The following is a 19,617-nucleotide window of genomic DNA, read 5'->3' on the forward strand; positions in this document are numbered from 1 at the left end:
GGAGTCTATGGTGTTTGTGGGAAAGAAAGCAACCACTGGATCATTAAGCAAGATAAGTAGCTGCCAGATGTCTTTTACTTTCTGTTTTAAGCAATTGAGCATGACATGGGGATGAAAATCATATCGGCCATGATTGAATGGTGGAGCAGTCTCTATGGGCTGAATGGCCTAATTCTGCTCCTATATCTTGTGGTCTAATCTCATTATTCAATTTTCTTTTCATTTTGTTGGCTGCAGCATACCTTAAATTCGTTTGGAATGTAGCGTTGATCATTAACAATGCTATATACTCTGATCAGGCACATTCCAGGAAGTTTCATCACATGACCTTCCATCCACCCCACCCAGTCAAAAAAACATTTTCCTCCCATCTTCAATATTTTTTTTACAGTCATTAAAACCCACACCATTTTAATGCCTCTAGGTTGCTCAGAGCAGCAGGATATTAATGTTTAATTTATAGAAATTCCAGGACATTCCTACAGCAAAAGAAAAGCTTTATTCCTTTTCAAATCTCTTGTAGGAGAAAATTGTGCCCATCAATGCTGGATTGCCAAACACTTGAAATCTGTCAACTTGGTCGTTTTGAGCTGAATTTTCAAGGGCCTGAGGAGATGGGTCAGGTGGGACGGTGGCAGGGAGCAAGGGGCTGAAAATACATGAGGAACCCTGAGGCAGGTTCCATGACATGTTACCATTTCTTCCGTAGCAGGTGGATTAACAGTGAAACTGATTATGTGACTAGCCACAGTGGACACCTGATAGGACTTAATTAAGGACACTTTCCTGGCACCATCTGGATTCTGCAGCCAGCGTAAGGCTGAACCACGAGGTTGTTACAAACCAGATGCAGCCTCCCAGCAGCGGGCAGGTTAGCGAGAGGAGCTGGACTTTCTGTTCAATGGAGAAGTCGCTGGAGAATGGGGGTTGATTTCACCTCCTGTCCAATAGCATTAACCCTTTGTTCCCCTCTTATATCCCACATTTGTCACTGGCAACCGGGAGAAGGAGTTCTCACACTCCCCTACATACTTCTCTGAAGGTAAGGCTGTCAATGTTTCAGTGCTGGGTGGCCTACTATTAACCCTCCGGATTCAGGAGCAGTGGTCCTGGAGGTGCCCACTTCGTCACTAATTGGTTGCCTCTTCCAAAATCCCCCCCCAAAGTTCTGCCACTGGTATTTCCAGATTCTGGAATTGCACTTCAATCGATGGCAAGATTGAGATCCAGGAACAAAAACTCTACCTTTGTCTCCAAGCCAGAAAGTTGAGAGTTCAAATCCTACTCCAGGCATTGAACGCGCTAAGCTATGCTAAGCTTTTTTGGGGGGGGGGGGGGGGGGGGGAGGGGGACTTCTGCATGGTTGAAGCTGTCTTTTGCAGATAGTGTAAAACTCTGAAGGGTCATCCAGCCTTGAAACGTTGGCTCTATTCTCTCCACAGATGCTGTCAGACCTGCTGAGATTTTCCAACATTTTGTGTTTTTGTGTAAAACTGAAGTCATTTCAGCTAATTATGATGGTTATAAAAAGCCTTCCAACAGCACAGTCAACATCCTACTCTCACCCAACTGGTTTTTGATTGGATTCCGTCTGTGCTGTAACCATTCAGCCTGCCCTATGCATGCTGGACCTCAGCAAGAGCAATTCAATTAGCCCCACTCTCCTGCCTTCTCCCTGTCGCACTGTAATTGATTTTCTGTAAGAAAACTGTCCAATTCTCCTTTTAAAGTCATGACTGATTCTACTTCCATCACACTGTGCTGCACTGTGAGGCAGCATTGCTAACCACTGTGCCACTGTACCGCAGATATAATCGCATGACCAGGCCCAATGATTCTGTGAGTGGAGTCTGGCTTGTGATTGGTGCCATTTTGTCCCTTACTGTACATCATTTTCCTGCTGCATTTTCAGCAACCCTCCCTGTACTAAACTTCAATTTTTAAACATTTTACTGTACCCTGTAGTTAAGAAACTGCGGATTTTGTTTTTTGAAATAATTCTCCACTGTACTGTATCTTAATCCGGAACTGTACTTCACAGTATAGTATTTAAGGCTATGAGGTAGTGTTTCAATTTTCGCATCGGGTTTTCCAGGCCAAAACTGTCCTCAGGAACCTAACTCTGGCCTTAACATTGCTTGCTATGAGAAACAGTGCTTCATTTAAAGGGTGACTTTCAGGAATGCAACCAACACTAAGTGAAGACTACGTGTATACTAATGTACATTATGAACTGGATTATCCTGTTAAAGTCTCCATTCCTTATCTCCCAAACATTTTGTACATTCTCTATTATTACTCACAAAAGGAAAAGCCAGTGTTTCCGCATTCTTTGAATATTCAACATGACTTTTCACTGACCAAATATTACCTTGAACAAAACCTCTCAAATTTTACACCCTAGATGCATTTCTTGAAACTTTAAAATGACAACATTGGGTTGGGTTTAATGGAGGTGACAGGCCAGTCAATGGCAGCCCTAAATGTAACTTCATTTTGTGAAGGCCCTCCGAATTAAGTGCCATCAGATAGGCAGGCTTTATGAAGGACAGTAAGAAGTCTCACAACACCAGGTTAAAGTCCAACAGGTTTATCTGGCTGCACAAGCTTTCGGAGACTCGCTCCTTCTTCAAGTGAGTGAGGAGTTGTGTTCACAAACAGGGCATATATAGACAGAAACTCAATTTACAAGATAATGGTTGGAATGCGAGTCTTTACAGGAAATCAAGTCTTAAAAGGTACAGACAATGTGAGTGGAGAGAGGGCCAAGCACAGGTTGAAGAGGTGTGTATTGTCTCCAGCCAGGACAGTTAGTGAGATTTTGCAAGCCCAGACAACCCTGCCACAGCAACCTCTGCAAGACGTGCCAGATCATTGACACGGATGCCATCATGAGAACACCATCCACCAGGTACACGATACATACTCTTGCAACTCGGCCAACAGTGTCTACCTGATACGCTGCAGGAAAGGATGTCCCCAAGGCATGGTACATTGGGGAGACCATGCAGACACTACGACAACGGATGAATGAACACTGCTTGACAATCACCAGGTAGGAGTGTTCCCTTCCAGTCGGGGAACATTTCAGCAGTCACGGGCATTCAGCCTCTGATCTTCGGGTAAGCGTTCTCTAAGGCGGCCTTCATGACACATGACGACGCAGAATCGCTGAGCAGAAACTGATAGCCAAGTTCCGCACACGAGGACGGCCTCAACCGGGATCTTGGGTTCATGTCACACTATCTGTAACCCCCACGACTTGCCTGGGCTTGCAAAATCTCACTAACTGACCTGGCTGGAGACAATACACATCTCTTTAACCTGTGCTTGGCCCTCTGTCCACTCACATTGTCTGTACCTTTAAGATTTGATTATCTGTAAAGACTCGCATTCCAACTATTATCTTGTAAATAGAGTTTGTGTCTTTATATGCCCTGTTTGTGAACACAACTCTTCATTCACCTGAAGGAGCGAGACTCTGAAAGCTAGTGCTGCCAAATAAACCTGTTGGACTTTAACCTGGTGTTGTGAGATTTCTTACTGTGCTTACCCCAGTCCAACGCCAGCATCTCCACTTTATGAAGGACAACAGGGGTGGAAGTCCTGCCCGCTGACAGCTGCCATCCTCTGATTGACCCTGTTCATAGAATCCCTACAATGCAGAAGGAGGCCATTCTGCCCATCGAGCCTGCACCAACAACAATCCCATCCAGGTCCCACATGTTTACCCTGCTAATCCCCCTGACACTAAGGGTCAATTTAGCATGGCCAATCAACCTAACCCGCACATCTTTGGACTGGAGGAGGAAACTGGAGCACCCAGAGGAAACCCACGCAGACACGGGGAGAATGTGCAAATTCCACACAGACAGTGACCCGGGCTGAAATTGAACCTGGGTCCCTGGCACTGTGAGGCAGCAATGCCAGTCACTGCACCACCATGCTGCCCCAAATCTCAACTGTCTGCACTGAGGCGGCATGGTGCTTAGCACTGCTGTCTCACAGCGCCAGGGACCCTGGTTCAATTCCCAGCTCGAGTCACTGTCTGTGCTGCGTCTGCACGTTCTCCCTGTGTCTGTGTGGGTTTCCTCCGGGTGCTCCGGTTTCCTCCCACAGTCCAAAAGACGTGCTGGTTAGGTGCGTTGGCCATGCTAAATTCTCCCTCAGCGTCCCTGAACAGGCGCCAGAGTGTGGCGACTAAGGGATTTTCACAGTAACTTCATTACTTGTGACTAATAAATAAACTTTAACTTTAAACTTTAGGAAGTATAAGTAGTTAAGAGCAAGCGCAAGTTTGAGACTACTGATGGGGCTAAGAGAGAGCTGGCTTCTGTCTTCTGCCAATGCATCCGGTGTCAGCTACCTGTTATAAATACAGGAGGTTCGCTGGAGCTGATCTGATTTCATTTATTTTTGCGACAGGGAAGTTGAAAATATTTGCTATGCTTTGATATTTTTGTGTGGTGCTCTTTTAAATATTATGTATTTGGCTCAAGCAAATTTGTTAAATATTTGAAATAAGCTGTTTCTTTATGTTGTAATATACAAGCAGATCCCCTGTGACACTGATAACCCTAATTCACAATAATTTGAAAGTTACAATTTTATTGTACCACGTGATACACAATCTGCTTTTGAAATCCAAAATTCTCAACGTACATACGAGATTGGGAATTTATCACACTATTACCCAAAGTATTTAGGAATCTTGCCATTTTACATAGAAACATAGAAGATAGGAGCAGGAGGAGGCCATTTGGCCCTTCGGGCCTGCTCCACATTCATTACGATCATGGCTGATCGTCCAAATAAATAGCCTAATCCTGCTTTCTCCCCATAACCTTTGATCCCATTCGCCCCCAAATGCTATATTGAGCCACCTCTTGAATACATTCAATTTACATTCATTTTATTTGGTGATTAGGTTTGTTTCAAGATTGGCAAGTGGGGGCTTAGTTACATTATAACACTCATGTTTTAATCATGCCATTAGCAGCGGCACTCCATTTTAAATGAAGACTGATGAAGCCTTGCTCAGTATTGGACATGTCAGTCAAAGCTGACCTCAGGATTTTCTCCTCAATCGATAAACTGTTTGCTGGGATCCGTTCCCTTGGGATTTTGACAGTGGCTTCCTCCAAGATACAATCCTCTCTGTCCACCAGCTTTCTCCACAGTCCCACTGTCTTCAGACGGGATTCCCATCTCCCAGGTTTAGTGCTAGTTGGGGGAATGCCAGAGAGATTGCCACCTACATAGGGCTCTACTCCCATCCCCAGGTTAAAACTGGGGGTTTTGGAACAGCACTAAGGGAGCACAGGACTCATGTAAGCACCAACATTCAATGGAAACTATGATAATCCCCACGAGGTCCATGGAGAATCACTGATTGATCTCCTTGTGGGGCCCATTGAGTATAGGTTCCCCTGGTAACAGGCAATGGCCTGGCCCAGCTGGAACTCATTACCTGAGCCTTCTGCAAGGCAGGCCCAGGACTGGGCCTGCTGAAGTGTAGTCCCAGGTAGGGCCTAGTGTGTGTAAACCGTGGTAGTGTTTTTACTTTGCATCCAGTAATAAGCTATGTTCCTTCCCAGTCGGACTTCCTGAATCATTACAGAAACAAAAAAAAACGCAAGGCTTGCTTGACCTCTTAAATGGATGTAAATGTCATTATCTGAGGAATAGTGGAGTTCCTCCAGTTTATTGGTAAATATTTATTCCTCAATCATTAACACTATAATATCTCATCTGGCTATGTTGCTGCTTGTGGAAGCTTGCCGCATGCAATGTGGTGGTCATATTTCCTTTTACAGGTAGTACACTGTAACTTGTAAAGGCTTCATTGAATGTAAGCTGCTTTGGAAGGTCCTGGGGTCATAAACGGGACAAAATAAGTAGAAGTTATTTTTTGTATGTTCAATGGTTTTCACATAAACATGTAAGTTGCTCTAATTACATAAGGCCCGATCTCTTAATGGGATAGATGTCATGTTTGTGGAGTTGAGGGGAAAGCAAGCCTCAGATTATTGTAACTCCCAGGCCTCATTGATATTTGAATTTCAACTGCCTTCTCAATTCTGTAGAATTGGGCAATACAATGATGTGATCCTCAAATAAAGTGTACAATGCATCCCTTAAACTAGTGTGGCACCTCCTGCATTTCTCAAATTAACTCTGGAAGACTTGCTGGCTGCAGACATGAGGGCTCCCATTTTTTGGTGCACACTGGAGGTCCTAGTGGAGGAAGTTTGGGTCAGAAGAGAAGTACCTGAAGAAACATCCTCAGGACACTGTCAAGTGTGGAAGCCATCATCTGAAAGTTGGCAATCCAGGTAGGAAAAGGTCTTGTGATCCAGTGGGCTGCAGCTGTGAGCAACCTTTAATACTGCTTCAGGAGCTCTCTCAGACACTAATTCAACTCAGTCTTGTTTGATTTGATTTATTGTCACGTGTATTATTACAAAGTGAAAAGTATTGTTTCTTGCACGCTATAGAGACAAAACATACTGTTCATAGGGAAGGAAACGAGAGAGTGCAGAATGTAGTGTTAGTGTTATAGCTAGGGTGTAGAGAAAGATCAACTTAATGCAAGGTAAGTCCATTCAAAAGTCTGACGGCAGCAGGGAAGAAGCTGTTCTCGAGTCGGTTGGTATGTGACCTTAGACTTTTGTACCTTTTTCCCGACGGAAGGTTGAAGAGAGAATGTCCGCGGTGCGTAGGGTCCTTAATTATGCTGGGTGCATTGCCAAGGCAGCGGGAAGTATAGGCAGAGTCAATGGATGGTTTGCGTGATGGATTGGGCTACATTTACGACCTTTGAGGCCTAAGAATGGGTGCAGCATCTGGAATTTGAGTTAAAATGCAATTGGGGGAGGTACAACTTCATTGGAGAGTGACTTTTATCTTTTAATTAGTATCTTTAGTGCAGGAGAAGGCAAGATAGAGTCATAGAGCAAAACAACACGGAAATAGGCCCTTTAGCCCAACTGGTCCATGCCAACCATGGTGGCATCCCAGCTAGTCCCAATTGCCCGCATTTGGCCCATATTCCTCTAATCCTTTCCCATCCATGTACCTATCAAAATGCTTTTTAAATGTTGCCATTGTACCTGCCTCAACCACTTTTATTCCATATACACACCATCCCATGTGAATAAGTGGCCCCTTAAATCTGATACATAATATAGTGCGGAGTACAGTTCCGAGGTGCCATGATCATGTACTTGCTTTACAAAACACAGTATTCTCTAAGGAGGTAACAGACATGGCAAATGGGGGTAATACCGTGCATGTAAGTAAGATATATCGACTGCAGGAAAGTCTTTGACAAGCTCTTACACAGAAGATTATGAGAAGCTGAAGGTGTGTGGAATTAGGGCTAGGGTAGCAAAATGAACCAAAATTGGTTCGAAAGAAAGGTGAAAATGGAGAGTAGGAATGGTGATCAGATCACTGAAAGCAAAGAATAATAGCCGATTGTGGAGCCACTACCCGAGGCCACGGATCTGCAATATTTACAGGAAATTGGAGACATTTAGAGTATAATCCTCTCAACATTTGCAAAATCAAGAAAATCCTGTAATGTAATTGAGCAGAAAACAAACACGTTCTAACTGGCTCCATGCCTTCTTTCAGGAATATACTTAAAGAGACACACTGTCCCTGAAACTCGTGGAACAGTTTGGCAGTTAGGAAACCTCGAAGAATAGGTTTCCCTCGGGCCTTCCAAAGGTTAATGAAAGGACCCAATTATCAGTTTTGAAATCAGTCTCCTGGCAGTTGCCAGCAAGTCTGGAAGTGTGACAGATTGTTAGGCATGCAGCCTGTGGCTCCAGGCCACAGTCAGTGAGCGTAAAGGTGGGTCGGAGAGATTGAGAAAAGAGGGTAGAAGTTTGTGCTAGGGCCCTAAGAGATCAGGGAAAGAGATTGTGGAAGGTTGGGAGGGTGGTGTGGGGGGGGGGGGGGGGGGGGGGGTGGGGTGGGGGTGGGGGGGCAGGATCTGGGGAGGGTGGTGGGGGAAGAAATTAGAGTGGCACGAGAGGATTTTGAATAACCTGAGGGGACTGGAAGGAAATTGGAAGCTGTGGAAGACATCAGGAGGGCATCAGATTGCAGGGGAGGGTCTGATCACCGGAGAGGTTAATAGGTTTGCTACGTCGGCTGGGGAAGCTATCATCCTCCACCTGGCTCAAAAGCAGTGCTGGAAAAGCACTTTACCTGATCTATGAAACAGTCCTGGCCTCTCTCCAGCTGCTGAGTTTCGGGAAACCAGATTAACGGACATTCACCAGCATGATACCCAGGCTGTGGTCACACACCATTTGCTAATTGAGGAAGTGGGAATCCTTGTGGTCCAGGAAAACAGCAGAGATCACATAAGGAGCACACAACACAATGCCCTGAACATCCCATTGACTGTTCGTGCAGCCAATGGAACCCTGCACTATGGGGAAGCCTGCAATCCAAGTCTTGTAAAACTGAAGCAATTGGATCGGGACCATTCTATGCTGTTGGTTGCGATATGAGGAGAATTTTTACATGCGTGACTCACACATGGAATGCTTCCAAAGTCAACTAGACTACTGGAACACAGTCATCCTTACACATTTCAATAGTGGCTATAAATGAAGGAATAATGCAAGCCTTGACACAGGTTGCTTGGTCATGTACTCAGGGTCTTGACCAGGTTCTTTGGGGCTTGTCTATTGAAATAGCTACTCAGAGCCTAGTGTCCCTTTACCAGATTCCCTTTATTTGCAAACTTAATTCCACTCCTAAGATTGCTTCAGGTACAAAGTCAGAATCCAGAGTGTCAGTAGCCCCGACACTCCTCAACATATACATGTATGTGAGACTCCCTGATCGGTCAGGCAATCATTACCTCAATCAGGGTGCTCATACTGCAAGAAGCTAACCTCATTGGGTCATTACATCTCTCCTCCTAGTATGAGACTGTTAAAACCATATTACTCATTAATTACAGCTGTTATATACGTATTAGGAACTCTGCTCCCTCCAGATTGCAGTTTCTCAATCATGTGATGTTACATTATCATGATATCAGCATCCTGTGTTTCTAATGTTAATCTTTCCCCCTCTGGTGCCCCCCACCCCCAAAATCTTTAACCCAATTATATATGTGGTAATCGCAAGGATTGGCGACCACCAGTTAGTATGACAAGCTACAATGATTTGTTTACAAGCTGACTATTTTCACGATGTTAACATTTCCAGCTCAAAGGCAGATCTGGCTGCAAAACTCTGCACAAAGATCCCTGCGCTCATTTCCCATTGGGCGATTGGGTCACAAGACCCTCCCAGTGTACAGCTCTTGAAGGGATTTGCTACTACAATATACATCCTCTTATCTCTCCCTCCAAAATCTCAGACTTCGCAGAGTTAGCTTTGACCAGTCACCTTGATTTTATTCTGATCTCTTTCTGAGGGTAGAGGACATTCCGTATTCTCCCTTCATTCGATGCGATTGTCCTTCTCCTGAGTGACTGTAGAGCTTTCTCTTGTTACTTCTACTTTCTTTTTGAGATCTGATTTGGAAGCCCAAGTTTCTCATGGCTTTCTTTCCAAGGATATTAAGACACAGAGGATTCTCCTTATAGTTCCCTGATCTGTCTCAATCCTGTAGGATCTAACTTGTGGAGTTCTTTTGATTGTTATGCCTCCTCTCTGTTGGTCTTGTATCCATACACTCTCTCAGAACTTCAGCACTGATCTGTCTCCTGCTCTGTGCCTGAAGTTACAGTTGTAAATTGGCTTCTTCCTCATACCATTTCACCCTCTAGTGGTCGTGTAAGGTAACATTAGCTTTTAGTTTCTGTTGCAGAGCTGGAAGTTGTATTCTCAATCTTCTTCTCATTAATAACTCTGAATGATAAGGTTCGACAAACTTGGAACACCGGATAATGAGGACACTTATGTCAGACTCTTATTTACAGCCTATAGCTCATTCAACGCCATTAACACAACAAAACTCATCTCCAAACTCTGTGGCCTGGGGCTCGGCTCCTCCCTCTGCGACTGGATTCTAGACTTCCTAACCCACAGACTGCAATTAGTAAGGAGAGGCAATGACACCTCCTCCATGATTATCCTCAACACCAGTGCTCTACAAGGCTGTGTCCTCAACCCGTTACTATAACTCCTTGTACACCTATGACTGCGTGGCCAAATTCCCCTCCAACTTGATCTTCAGGTTTGCTGATGACACCACTGTACTGGGTCAGATCTCAAACAATGACAAGATGGAGTACAGGAAAGGTGAGGAAATTCTGGTGAAATGGTGCGAATGACAATAATCTCTCCCTCAATGTCGGTAAAGGAGATAGTCATCGACTTCAGGAAGCACAGTGGAGAACATGTCCCTGTCTACGTCAAGTGGAAATGGTTGAGAGCTTCAAGTTTCTAGGTATCCAAATTACCTACAACCTGTCCTGGCCCCTCTATACTGACACTATAGTTAAGAAAGCCCACCAATGCCTTTACTTTCTCAGGAGGCTAAAGAAATTCAGCATACAATTCTCACCAATTTTTTACAGAAACACCATAGAAAGCATCCTTTCCAGATGTATCACAGATTGGTATGGCTCCTGCTCTGACCAAGACCACAGGAAACTACAAAGGGTTGTGAACGTAGTCCGGTCCATCACTCAAACCAGTAAACTGAAGAACAGCTTCTTCCCTGCTGCCATGAGAATTTTGAATGGACCTGCTTTATATTAAGCTAATCTTCCTCAACACCCTAGCTATGACTGTAACACTCTAATCTGCACACACTCCTTTCCTTCTCTCCTATGTACTCTATGAATGGTATGGTTTTTCTGTGCAGCGCGCAAGAAACAATACTTTTCACTGTATACCAATACATGTGATAATAAATCAAATCAGATCAGAAGGGCTTAAGATCTTCATTCTTTTTCAAGTCTTTGATAGTCCATCCCATTTTCTTAGCTTCTTTGTTTGCTTGAGGTTTATGAGGTGAGCTGATTATGTGGATTAATTCGTATTCCTTCACAAAAGTTTGTAATAATTCATAAGCAAATTTATGGACCATTGTTTGACACCATAATGTCCAGAATATCATGCGTCACATTTATAGTTAAAAAGGAAATGTGCGAACTTTGTCTCCAGAGAACCTCTGGTTTGTTTCTTCATGCCACTTTGGAATGTCTGGACCACCCGCTCAGCCAGGTCTTTTGAGGACAGGTGGTAGGGTGCCACACAGATGTGCCTTACTCTTTTCGTACTCATGAAGGTCTGAAACTCCTCGTAGGTAAACGAAATTCCATTGACCGTCATGAGAACCTCAGATATACCATGTGTACTAAAAGATTGACGGAGTTTCTCTATGGTATTTTAAGAGGTAGTAGATACCATCCGATGCATGTCGATCCATTTTGACTGGGTGTCGATGAGAATTAAAAACATGGAGTCCATAAATGGCCCCATGGAATCTGCATGTACTCGCATCCAGGGTCTCCCTGGCCATTCCCATGGGTGCAACGAGGCTGCTGATGGGGCCTTCTGTATTTTCTGGCAAGTTTTGCACTGCTTGACCAGGTTTTTGATATGACGGTCTATGTCAGGCCACCAAACATAGCTTCTTGCGAGCATTTCCATCTTAGAAATTCCTGGGTGGCCACTGTGCAATTCTTGAAGTGTTGGTTGTTGGCCTGGATGTGAGACAACCACCCGGGCTCCTCACAAGATGTGCCATCTTCTATATTCAACTCGCAAAATGTAGAGGGACAAGATTTCAAATTCTCCGTACCTTGTGGTACACCACTTAGGACAACGTGACGTAATTTTGCCGACGTAGGGTCTTTTGGGGCCATGCCTGGATTTGGTGGATACTGGCAGATTGTCCAGGGGTGCTGCAGTGGCACAGTGGTTAGGACTGGCGAGGTGGCACAATGGCTAACACTGCTGCCTCACAGCACCAGGGTTCATCTACTAGCAAAAAATATATCTTGTTTGCAACCATCATTCTTTTTTATTACTTGGGCAGCCTTTCTAATGTGACTAGGTGTGTTGGTTGAAGGACAGAAAATATAAAACAATCACATCTGCTTTTGTTTCTTTTAAACAGCAAATTCCTTTTCCTCCATGTTTTAAAATAAGCTTTAAGTTTGGAACAACAATTTAAGCAGTATTTTGCTTATTTTAGTATTTAATTCAGTGCCATTTCTCTTCCAGGAATGCCTTCCTTGAAGAAGTATTACTCCAACCTGGGTTTTATCCCTCACATTTTGAATCTGCCCAGAATTACAAGTATTTTCAGGATATACATCGCTCCTCGAACTGCTGTTCTTGCTGCATTCTGAGATCCACACCAGTGCCATGCACTGTCATATGTACACACTCAACCTCACATACCCACAGCATCGATACACCCTCTCTCTCTCTCCTGATAGATGCTGGAAGACCTGCTGAACTTTTCCAGCATCTGCTGTTCATGTTTCAGATTCCAGCATCCACAATATATCACTTTTTTAGTGAAGAATTTAAGCTGGGTATTCAATGTCAAAAATATTGAATGGTACAGCAAAAGGGCAAATAGTGTGTACATTTAATAAACAGCCGATATTAGTTAATTTCAGCAAAGTCAAATGTGGAAAACACCAATTTTAAAGTTGAAATGTCAGAAGTAATCTTTCAATGGCAAGATAATATTGTGTTACAGCAACAACCGGTAGGGGATAAAAGGCAACATTCAAGGAACTGGATTAGGAGGTTGCAGATAGAATAATAGTTGCGGAGGACTGAAAATAGGATAATATTGGTTTTCAAGAAGATAAATGATGCTCGAGAAGAGCAAACCATCAACTAATATGGAGCCAAGAAGGGAGTTGAATGGAAAGTCACAATGAGGATGTAGTTGATTTTCTACAGACAAAAAACTTTAGTTAGCACTTATTCAATCAAAGAATTTAACAGGAAACGATAAGACAAAACTACCTACAATTGCACTGCAAAGACTTTAAGATCAGGTAGTAAGGAAATGTAAAATTCACCCAAATGAACTGTAAGGTAGATTTAAGGTACATTGTTGGGAAGACTGGATAAAATTGTACAACTGTCTGGACCTGCATCTGCTGAATTGCGACACTGAGTGCCCAAAGCGGGAAGCTGTACCAATCCCTAACATTAGCTGCCCCTCAATTTAATCAGTAAAAAATTCAAAAAATGGGTACAACAAAAAAATGGCAATTGATGCAATCTTTAACTTGTTGTTTTCTAATCCCTTATGGTGTTGTGAAACACAGATGAAGTGAAAAAGAAAACTTCCATTTATTGGACCAATTCAATTTTCTGACAAATTTAGGTATGTGGTGAATTCACAAAATTTGTTCAGTTGCATATTGCATACTTTTTATTCTTAATCCCAGCATTTAATCATGTGTATTTATGTATAATGAAGAGCTTTGAGAATAACTTCCCCTATCTAATTTCATGCTCATCTCCCTCTCATTGTTACTCCTCTTCTGAATGCAGTGTGAGATGCTGGATTGCTGTTCCATGAGGTTTAAAACTTATTTTAAGTGACATTGTAGGCACACCCACCCACACTCTATCTGGCCGCCATCACATTACTGTTTGCGGAAGCTTGTTATGTGCACATTGGATGCTACAGTGCTACAATAGAACAGTGACAATAGTTCAATTGTCACCATTGCAATCATTGATACAGTGAAGGACAACAGCACAAACAGATCCCATGAGTTTTTCTACTTCATCTGTGTACAAGGCCCAAGGGCAACGGAAACGCCAGTTTCTGAGAAGATTCGCAGGTAAAAAAACAATTACTGCAACAAATTCTTTGGTTTATCATTCACCTATAACATTTTTCTCATTTAAGGAAGGTGACATGCTATTGCTTTTGGAGGAGGAAATGATTTTGCATAGCAATTCTTTACTAGTTTTGAGATGGTATACATTCAATTTACCCTATAATCACATTCTTTAACATGGTGGCACAGTGGTTAGCACTGCTGCTTCACGGTTCCAGGGACCCAGGTTTGATTCCTGGCTTGGGTCACCGTTAAAACTAACTTTCATATAGTCTATCATAGAAAACATAGAAAATAAATGCCGGAATTGGCCATTCAGCCCTTCAAGCCTGCTCTACCATTCAATATGATCATGGCTGATCCTCTATCTCAATTCCATTTTCCAGCGCTCTCCCCATGCCCCTTGATGCCTTTAGGGTCTAGAAATCTGTCTGTTTCATTAATTTAACCCATTAGATATGCTCTTACATATTGGAAAGGTTAACTTCTCACCTATATATATCAATCGTATGTCTGCAATGCTGAAGGTAACATCATTTTTGAAGTGTTATCTTGTGCCCTAGATTAGTTAACCTGGACATTTTAAAGGGTAATTGTTTATTTTTATTTGTCACAGGTAGGCTTACATTCACACTACAATAAAGTTACTGTGAAAACCCCCTAGTCGCCACACTCTGGCGCCTGTTCAGGTACACTGAGGGAGAATTTAGCATGGCCAATGCACCTATCCAGCATGTCTTTTGAACTGTGGGAGGAAACTGGAGCATCCAGAGGAAACCCACGCAGACACAGGCAGAACGTGCAGACTCCGCACAGGCAGTGACTCAAGACAGGAATTTAATCCAGGTCCCTGGCGCCGTGAGGCAGCAGTGCTAACCACTGTGCCACTGTGCTGCCCCTATTGCAATGGTTATTGTTTTGAAGAGATTTAAGGTTACTTCATTTCTGGAACAGGTGACTCAATAAAAAATAAATTTAATGTTTGCCATGTTGAACATCGGGGAATGTTTGTGTTGCACTGGATAACACATCTTCTTCATCATTGGCAGTTTATTTTATTTAAGGTATTGGGTGAGCAGTCCAAAGATCTTCCAACGTTGGAATCTGGGTTTGATAAAAGCAAATTACTGCAGATGCTGGAATCTGAAACAAAAACAGAATGTGCTGGAAAATCTCAGCAGGTCTGGACTGCATCTGTGGAGAGAGAATAGAGCCAACGTTTCGAGTCTGGATGATTATCCGTCTTCATCAGAGATCTGGGTTTGAATTCAATACAAAACTGATTAAGAATAAAATCACATTCCTGGTGATGGGAAGAGTCTGATTCAAAGTTAATTTGAGTAGTTTCAGTTTGAAATGCTGGGTGTGTGATGCGCGATTAAAACACTCAGGAGGCTAGATTGTACCCGGGAAATAAAGGCTTTTATTACTGACAAGAATGGAGCACACTATATACAATCCCAGACTAAAGGGTCACCAGGCAGTGCAGTGACCTTTATACTTCCCCTGGTAGGCGGAGCCAACTGGAGTGTACCACAGAACAATATCAACAGGTAGAACAGCCCAGCCCTAACACCAACAGTAACTACAGTAACATACCTACAAACACCCATAGTGCTGACCATCCATGGCTCAGCACTCATAGTGGTAACCAACTATGGTTCACCACAGTGTGTATCTACAACTTGGTGCAAATTTGTTGGGGGTGCACGGTGGCACAGTGATTAGCACTGCTGCCTCACAGCGCCAGGGACTAGGGTTCGATTCCAGCCTCGGGTCACTGGCTGTGTGAAGTTTGCACGTTCTCTCCGTGTCTGCATGGGTTTCCTCCGGGTGCTCCGGTTTCCTCTCACACTCCAAAGATGAGCAGGTTAAATGGACTGGCCATGCTAAATTGACCCTTAATGTCAGGGGGATTACAGGGTAAATAGGTGGGGTTACAGGGATAGGGCGTGGGTGGGACTGTTGTCGGTGCAGGCTCAATGGGCCGAATGGCCTCCTTTTACACTGTAGGGTTTATATGATTTCTATGATCTCAAAACTAGCATTTTTCCCCATCTGACTCAGGAGGGCTGGTATGGAAAATGGAAAACCCGAGGACTAACCTCCCTTAATTCAATGAGCAAAACGTTTCTCCACAAGATCAAGTGGTGGTAGTAGTGTTGATCCAAACATTTTAACACATTACTGGAATGATTTATTAGTCTCAGTACAGTGGCTTACTCAGGGCCAATTCTGTCAGCCAATTCTATACAACAACCTTCTATTGAGCAACATGATCCATTGGTCATACATCTCAGGTGTTTGAAAGACACTGCAGTGCACACATTGACTGCTGCATGTGCTTACGTCAAGGTGACTGCTCTTGTGTAAATTGCATGGTATGTTTTTGTATAGGGGCTGGAATTTACCTGTAGGTGCAATCTGAATGTTAGACATTCCTATTTACTCCTTATTCCACTCCTATTTTGCCAATGTTAAATTACATTCAAATTTCTGACTAATTTCATGAGAATACACTCAGAAATAAATTGAATGCAAATTAACATTAAAAAACCAAAGCCGAAGTGGCACAGTCAGTTAACACTGCTGCCTCACAGCGCCAGGGACCCGGGTTCGATTCCCGGCTCGGGTCACTGCCTGTGCAGAGTCTACACATTGTCCCAGTGTCTGAGTGGGTTTCCTCCGGGTGCTCCGGTTTCCTCCCACAGTCCGAAAGACGTGCTAGTTAGGTGCATTGGCCAAGCTAAATTCTCCCTCAGTGTACCCGAACAGGTGTCAGAGTGTGGTGACTAGGGGATTTTCACAGCAACTTCATTGCAATGTTAATGTAAGCCTACACTAATAAATAAACTTTAATATATATTTAAATAAGCAAAGCCAGCCCCTGTCAACTATTTCTCAAAGTAAACACAGTGGTCTTGAAATTACATTGAATGAATACCGTGTACTCTTATTAAGTTTAAAGACAATCCTTTATTTAGTATTTTAATGGCACGTTATCCTAGTTCAAAATAAACAAGCAAGTTAGAATAAAAGCTTGGATTGTCGGAAATATGAAACTTTAAGTTAACCATCACACCACGCAAACCAGCCTCCCATCCACTGACTGTCTATACTTCCCGCTGTCTTGGAAAAGCAGCCAGCATAATCAAAGACCCCACGTACCCCGGACATACTCTCTCCACCTGCTTCCATCGGGAAAAAGATACAAAAGTCTGAGGTCACGTACCAACCAACTCAAGAGCAGCTTCTTCCCTGCTGCCATCAGACTTTTGAACGCTTCTACCTTATATTAAGCTGATTTTCCCCTACACCCTCTAGCTTTGACTAACACTACATTCTGCACTCTCTCCTTTCCTTCTCTACGTATGGTATGCTTTGTCTGTGTAGTGTTCAAGAAACAATACTTTTCACACTGTATACTAATACATGTGACAATAATAAAACAAATCAAAAATCAATCATGCACATGAGGCATATCCCAATGGTGAAGGCGCAGCAATCTGGAAAGTGTGACATACTTCCCCCATGAAAAATGCATTCATCAAAACAGAAAATAGAGTGCAGGTCTTAATGACGATAAATCTTAAATACAATAGCCAAAGTTTCAATGAAAGTTTCAATTAAAACTTTAAAAACTAATGAACACTGTAATGTTGCAATACTGTAATGATGTGCAGTACCTGTAGGGCAATTGTCAAATCTTGAAAAATGTACATTATTTGTGATTTTAAAGTTGGGGGGCCTTTGTTGAAGGGACCACTTTATTCCTGAGGCCAAATTGAGTTTTTCTGTGCCTAAAATTCAGTTGTAATTTGAAGGAGAGTTGCTGGATAAGTCCAGTTTTGGGAAATGGATGTGTGAGGTGCTGTTGCAACAAGAACAATCTCCATTATACAGCATTAATGGGGCTATATAAATACCCCAAGGTGCATCGCAGGAGTGCATCAAACAGAATTTGACACCAAGCTACTAAAGTGATATTATGACAAGTGTTGGTCAAACAGGTACACTTTAAAGAATATCTTAAAAAGAGGAAAGAGAGGTGGAATGGTTTTGTGAGGGTGTTTCAGAGGCTAGGGGCTTGTTGGCATATAGCACAGAAGCCAATGGATTTATTTATTCTTTCATAGGATTGGGGCATCACTGGTGAGACCAGCGTTTATTGCCCATCCCTAATTGCCCCGAGAAGGTGTTGGTGAGCTGCCTTCTTGAACCGCTGCAGCCCATGTGGTGTAGGTACACCCACAGTGCTGCTGGGAAGGGAGTTCTAGGATTTTGACCCAACCACAGTGAGGGAACAGTAATACAGTTGAAAGTCAGGATGGGGCATGGAGGGGAACTTGCAGGCGGTGGTGTTCTCACGCACCTGCTGCCCTCGTCCTTCTGGGTGGGAATGTTCATGGGTTTTGAAGATGCTGTTGACGGAGCCTTGCTGAGTGCATCTGTAGATGCTAAATTGTCCTTAGTATCCAAAGATGTGTAGGTTAAGGGGATTAGCTGTGGAATAGGGCGGGCTGGTGGGTCTGGGTAAAGATACTCTTGATGTGGAGATGCCGGCGTTGGACTGGGGTGAACACAGTAAGAGTTTTAACAACACCAGGTTAAAGTCCAACAGATTTATTTGGTAGCAAATACCATTAGCTTTCGGAGCGCTGCTCCTTCGTCAGATAGAGATGGAGTTTTCCACTCCATCTGACGAAGGAGCAGCGCTCTGAAAGCTAATGGTATTTGTTACCAAATAAACCTGTTGGACTTTAGTAAGAGTTTTAACAACACCAGGTTAAAGATACTCTGTCACAGAGTTCGATGGGTCGAATGGCCTTCTTCTGCACTGTCGGGATTCTATGATTTTGACGCAAATCCGTAAGAAATTTCATGGCCGGAATTCTCCGACCGTTCATGCTGGCGGGATTCTCCGGTCCTGCCAGCTGTGCACCCCCGCCCGTGGGCTTCTCGCCAGCGTGGGGTCAATGGGAATTCCTACCGGCGGGAAACACGTGGCTGGGAGGCCGGAGATTCTCGCCCCATGTGTTTTCCCAGGTGCTATATGAATACACATCTTTCTTTCTGCCCAGGGACCAAGTGTTTATCCTGAATGACTTCTTTCAACAACTTATAGACCGTTCAGCAGGAAAGAGCAGCATTTTCGGATAGATTTACTTACGGTTGATGTGCAAACTTCTCAGGGGCTTTCACATAATTGGTGGGGACCAAACCCTCAGCCCCGGGCACTCCGGAACCGCCAGCTTTCTGCGCCAACAGATATTCTCCCTCATCCCGGATAACTCTCAACCTCTCCCCCTTCTTCAGCGACAGCTCCTCTGGGGACCTGGCCTGGAAATCGTACAGAGCGGTGTAGAGGGGTTCGGATTTGGGAGGCAGCAGCGGAGTTGGGGTTAGCTGCGGGAGTTTGGACTGCTGGAGGGGGCCGGAGATGACAGCGATCTCCGGTCGGCTTGGGGGAGTGTTGGGGGTCACAGGCTGGGGCCAGAGGCGGTCCCACAGCTCCCCCAGACAGGGCATGCAGCCCCGCAAGCTCCTTTCCATCACATGCACTCAGCAGCCCCTCTTTGCCATGAAACTGCCGGAAAGTTTCCTGCCCGGGGGGGTGGGAGAGGAGTTAACAAGGACCCAGGTACATTCACCCTCCACTGCACAATCCCCCTCCTGCCTACCTTTCCTCGCTCGCTGGGGGAGGGTTCACTTCCTGCAGCCACAAATCAGGTGCAACCAGTTTCCAAATCTCAGCGGCAGCTATGCGGAAATCACCGGAATCAGGTTCAACTCCAGCCCGCCCGGGAAT

General features: G+C 44.0%; 1 protein-coding gene across 2 annotated transcripts in view; it reads right to left on the minus strand.

The window, feature by feature from the left end:
• LOC144508551 (tyrosine-protein kinase Srms-like) overlaps window positions 1-19,405 on the minus strand; it is a 43,075-nt gene extending 23,670 nt beyond the window's left edge. For both annotated transcript variants that reach the window (XM_078236597.1, XM_078236596.1), the window contains exon 1: window positions 18,979-19,405. In XM_078236597.1, coding sequence (XP_078092723.1) covers window positions 18,979-19,361 — 383 coding nt within the window. In that variant the 5' untranslated portion in view covers window positions 19,362-19,405. The remainder of the gene's footprint in view (window positions 1-18,978) is intronic.
• Between the last annotated feature and the right edge of the window lie 212 nt (window positions 19,406-19,617).

The sequence above is a fragment of the Mustelus asterias genome, chromosome 20 (genome assembly GCF_964213995.1).
Source record: "Mustelus asterias chromosome 20, sMusAst1.hap1.1, whole genome shotgun sequence".
In the NCBI taxonomy this organism is placed as follows: Eukaryota; Metazoa; Chordata; class Chondrichthyes; order Carcharhiniformes; family Triakidae; genus Mustelus; species Mustelus asterias.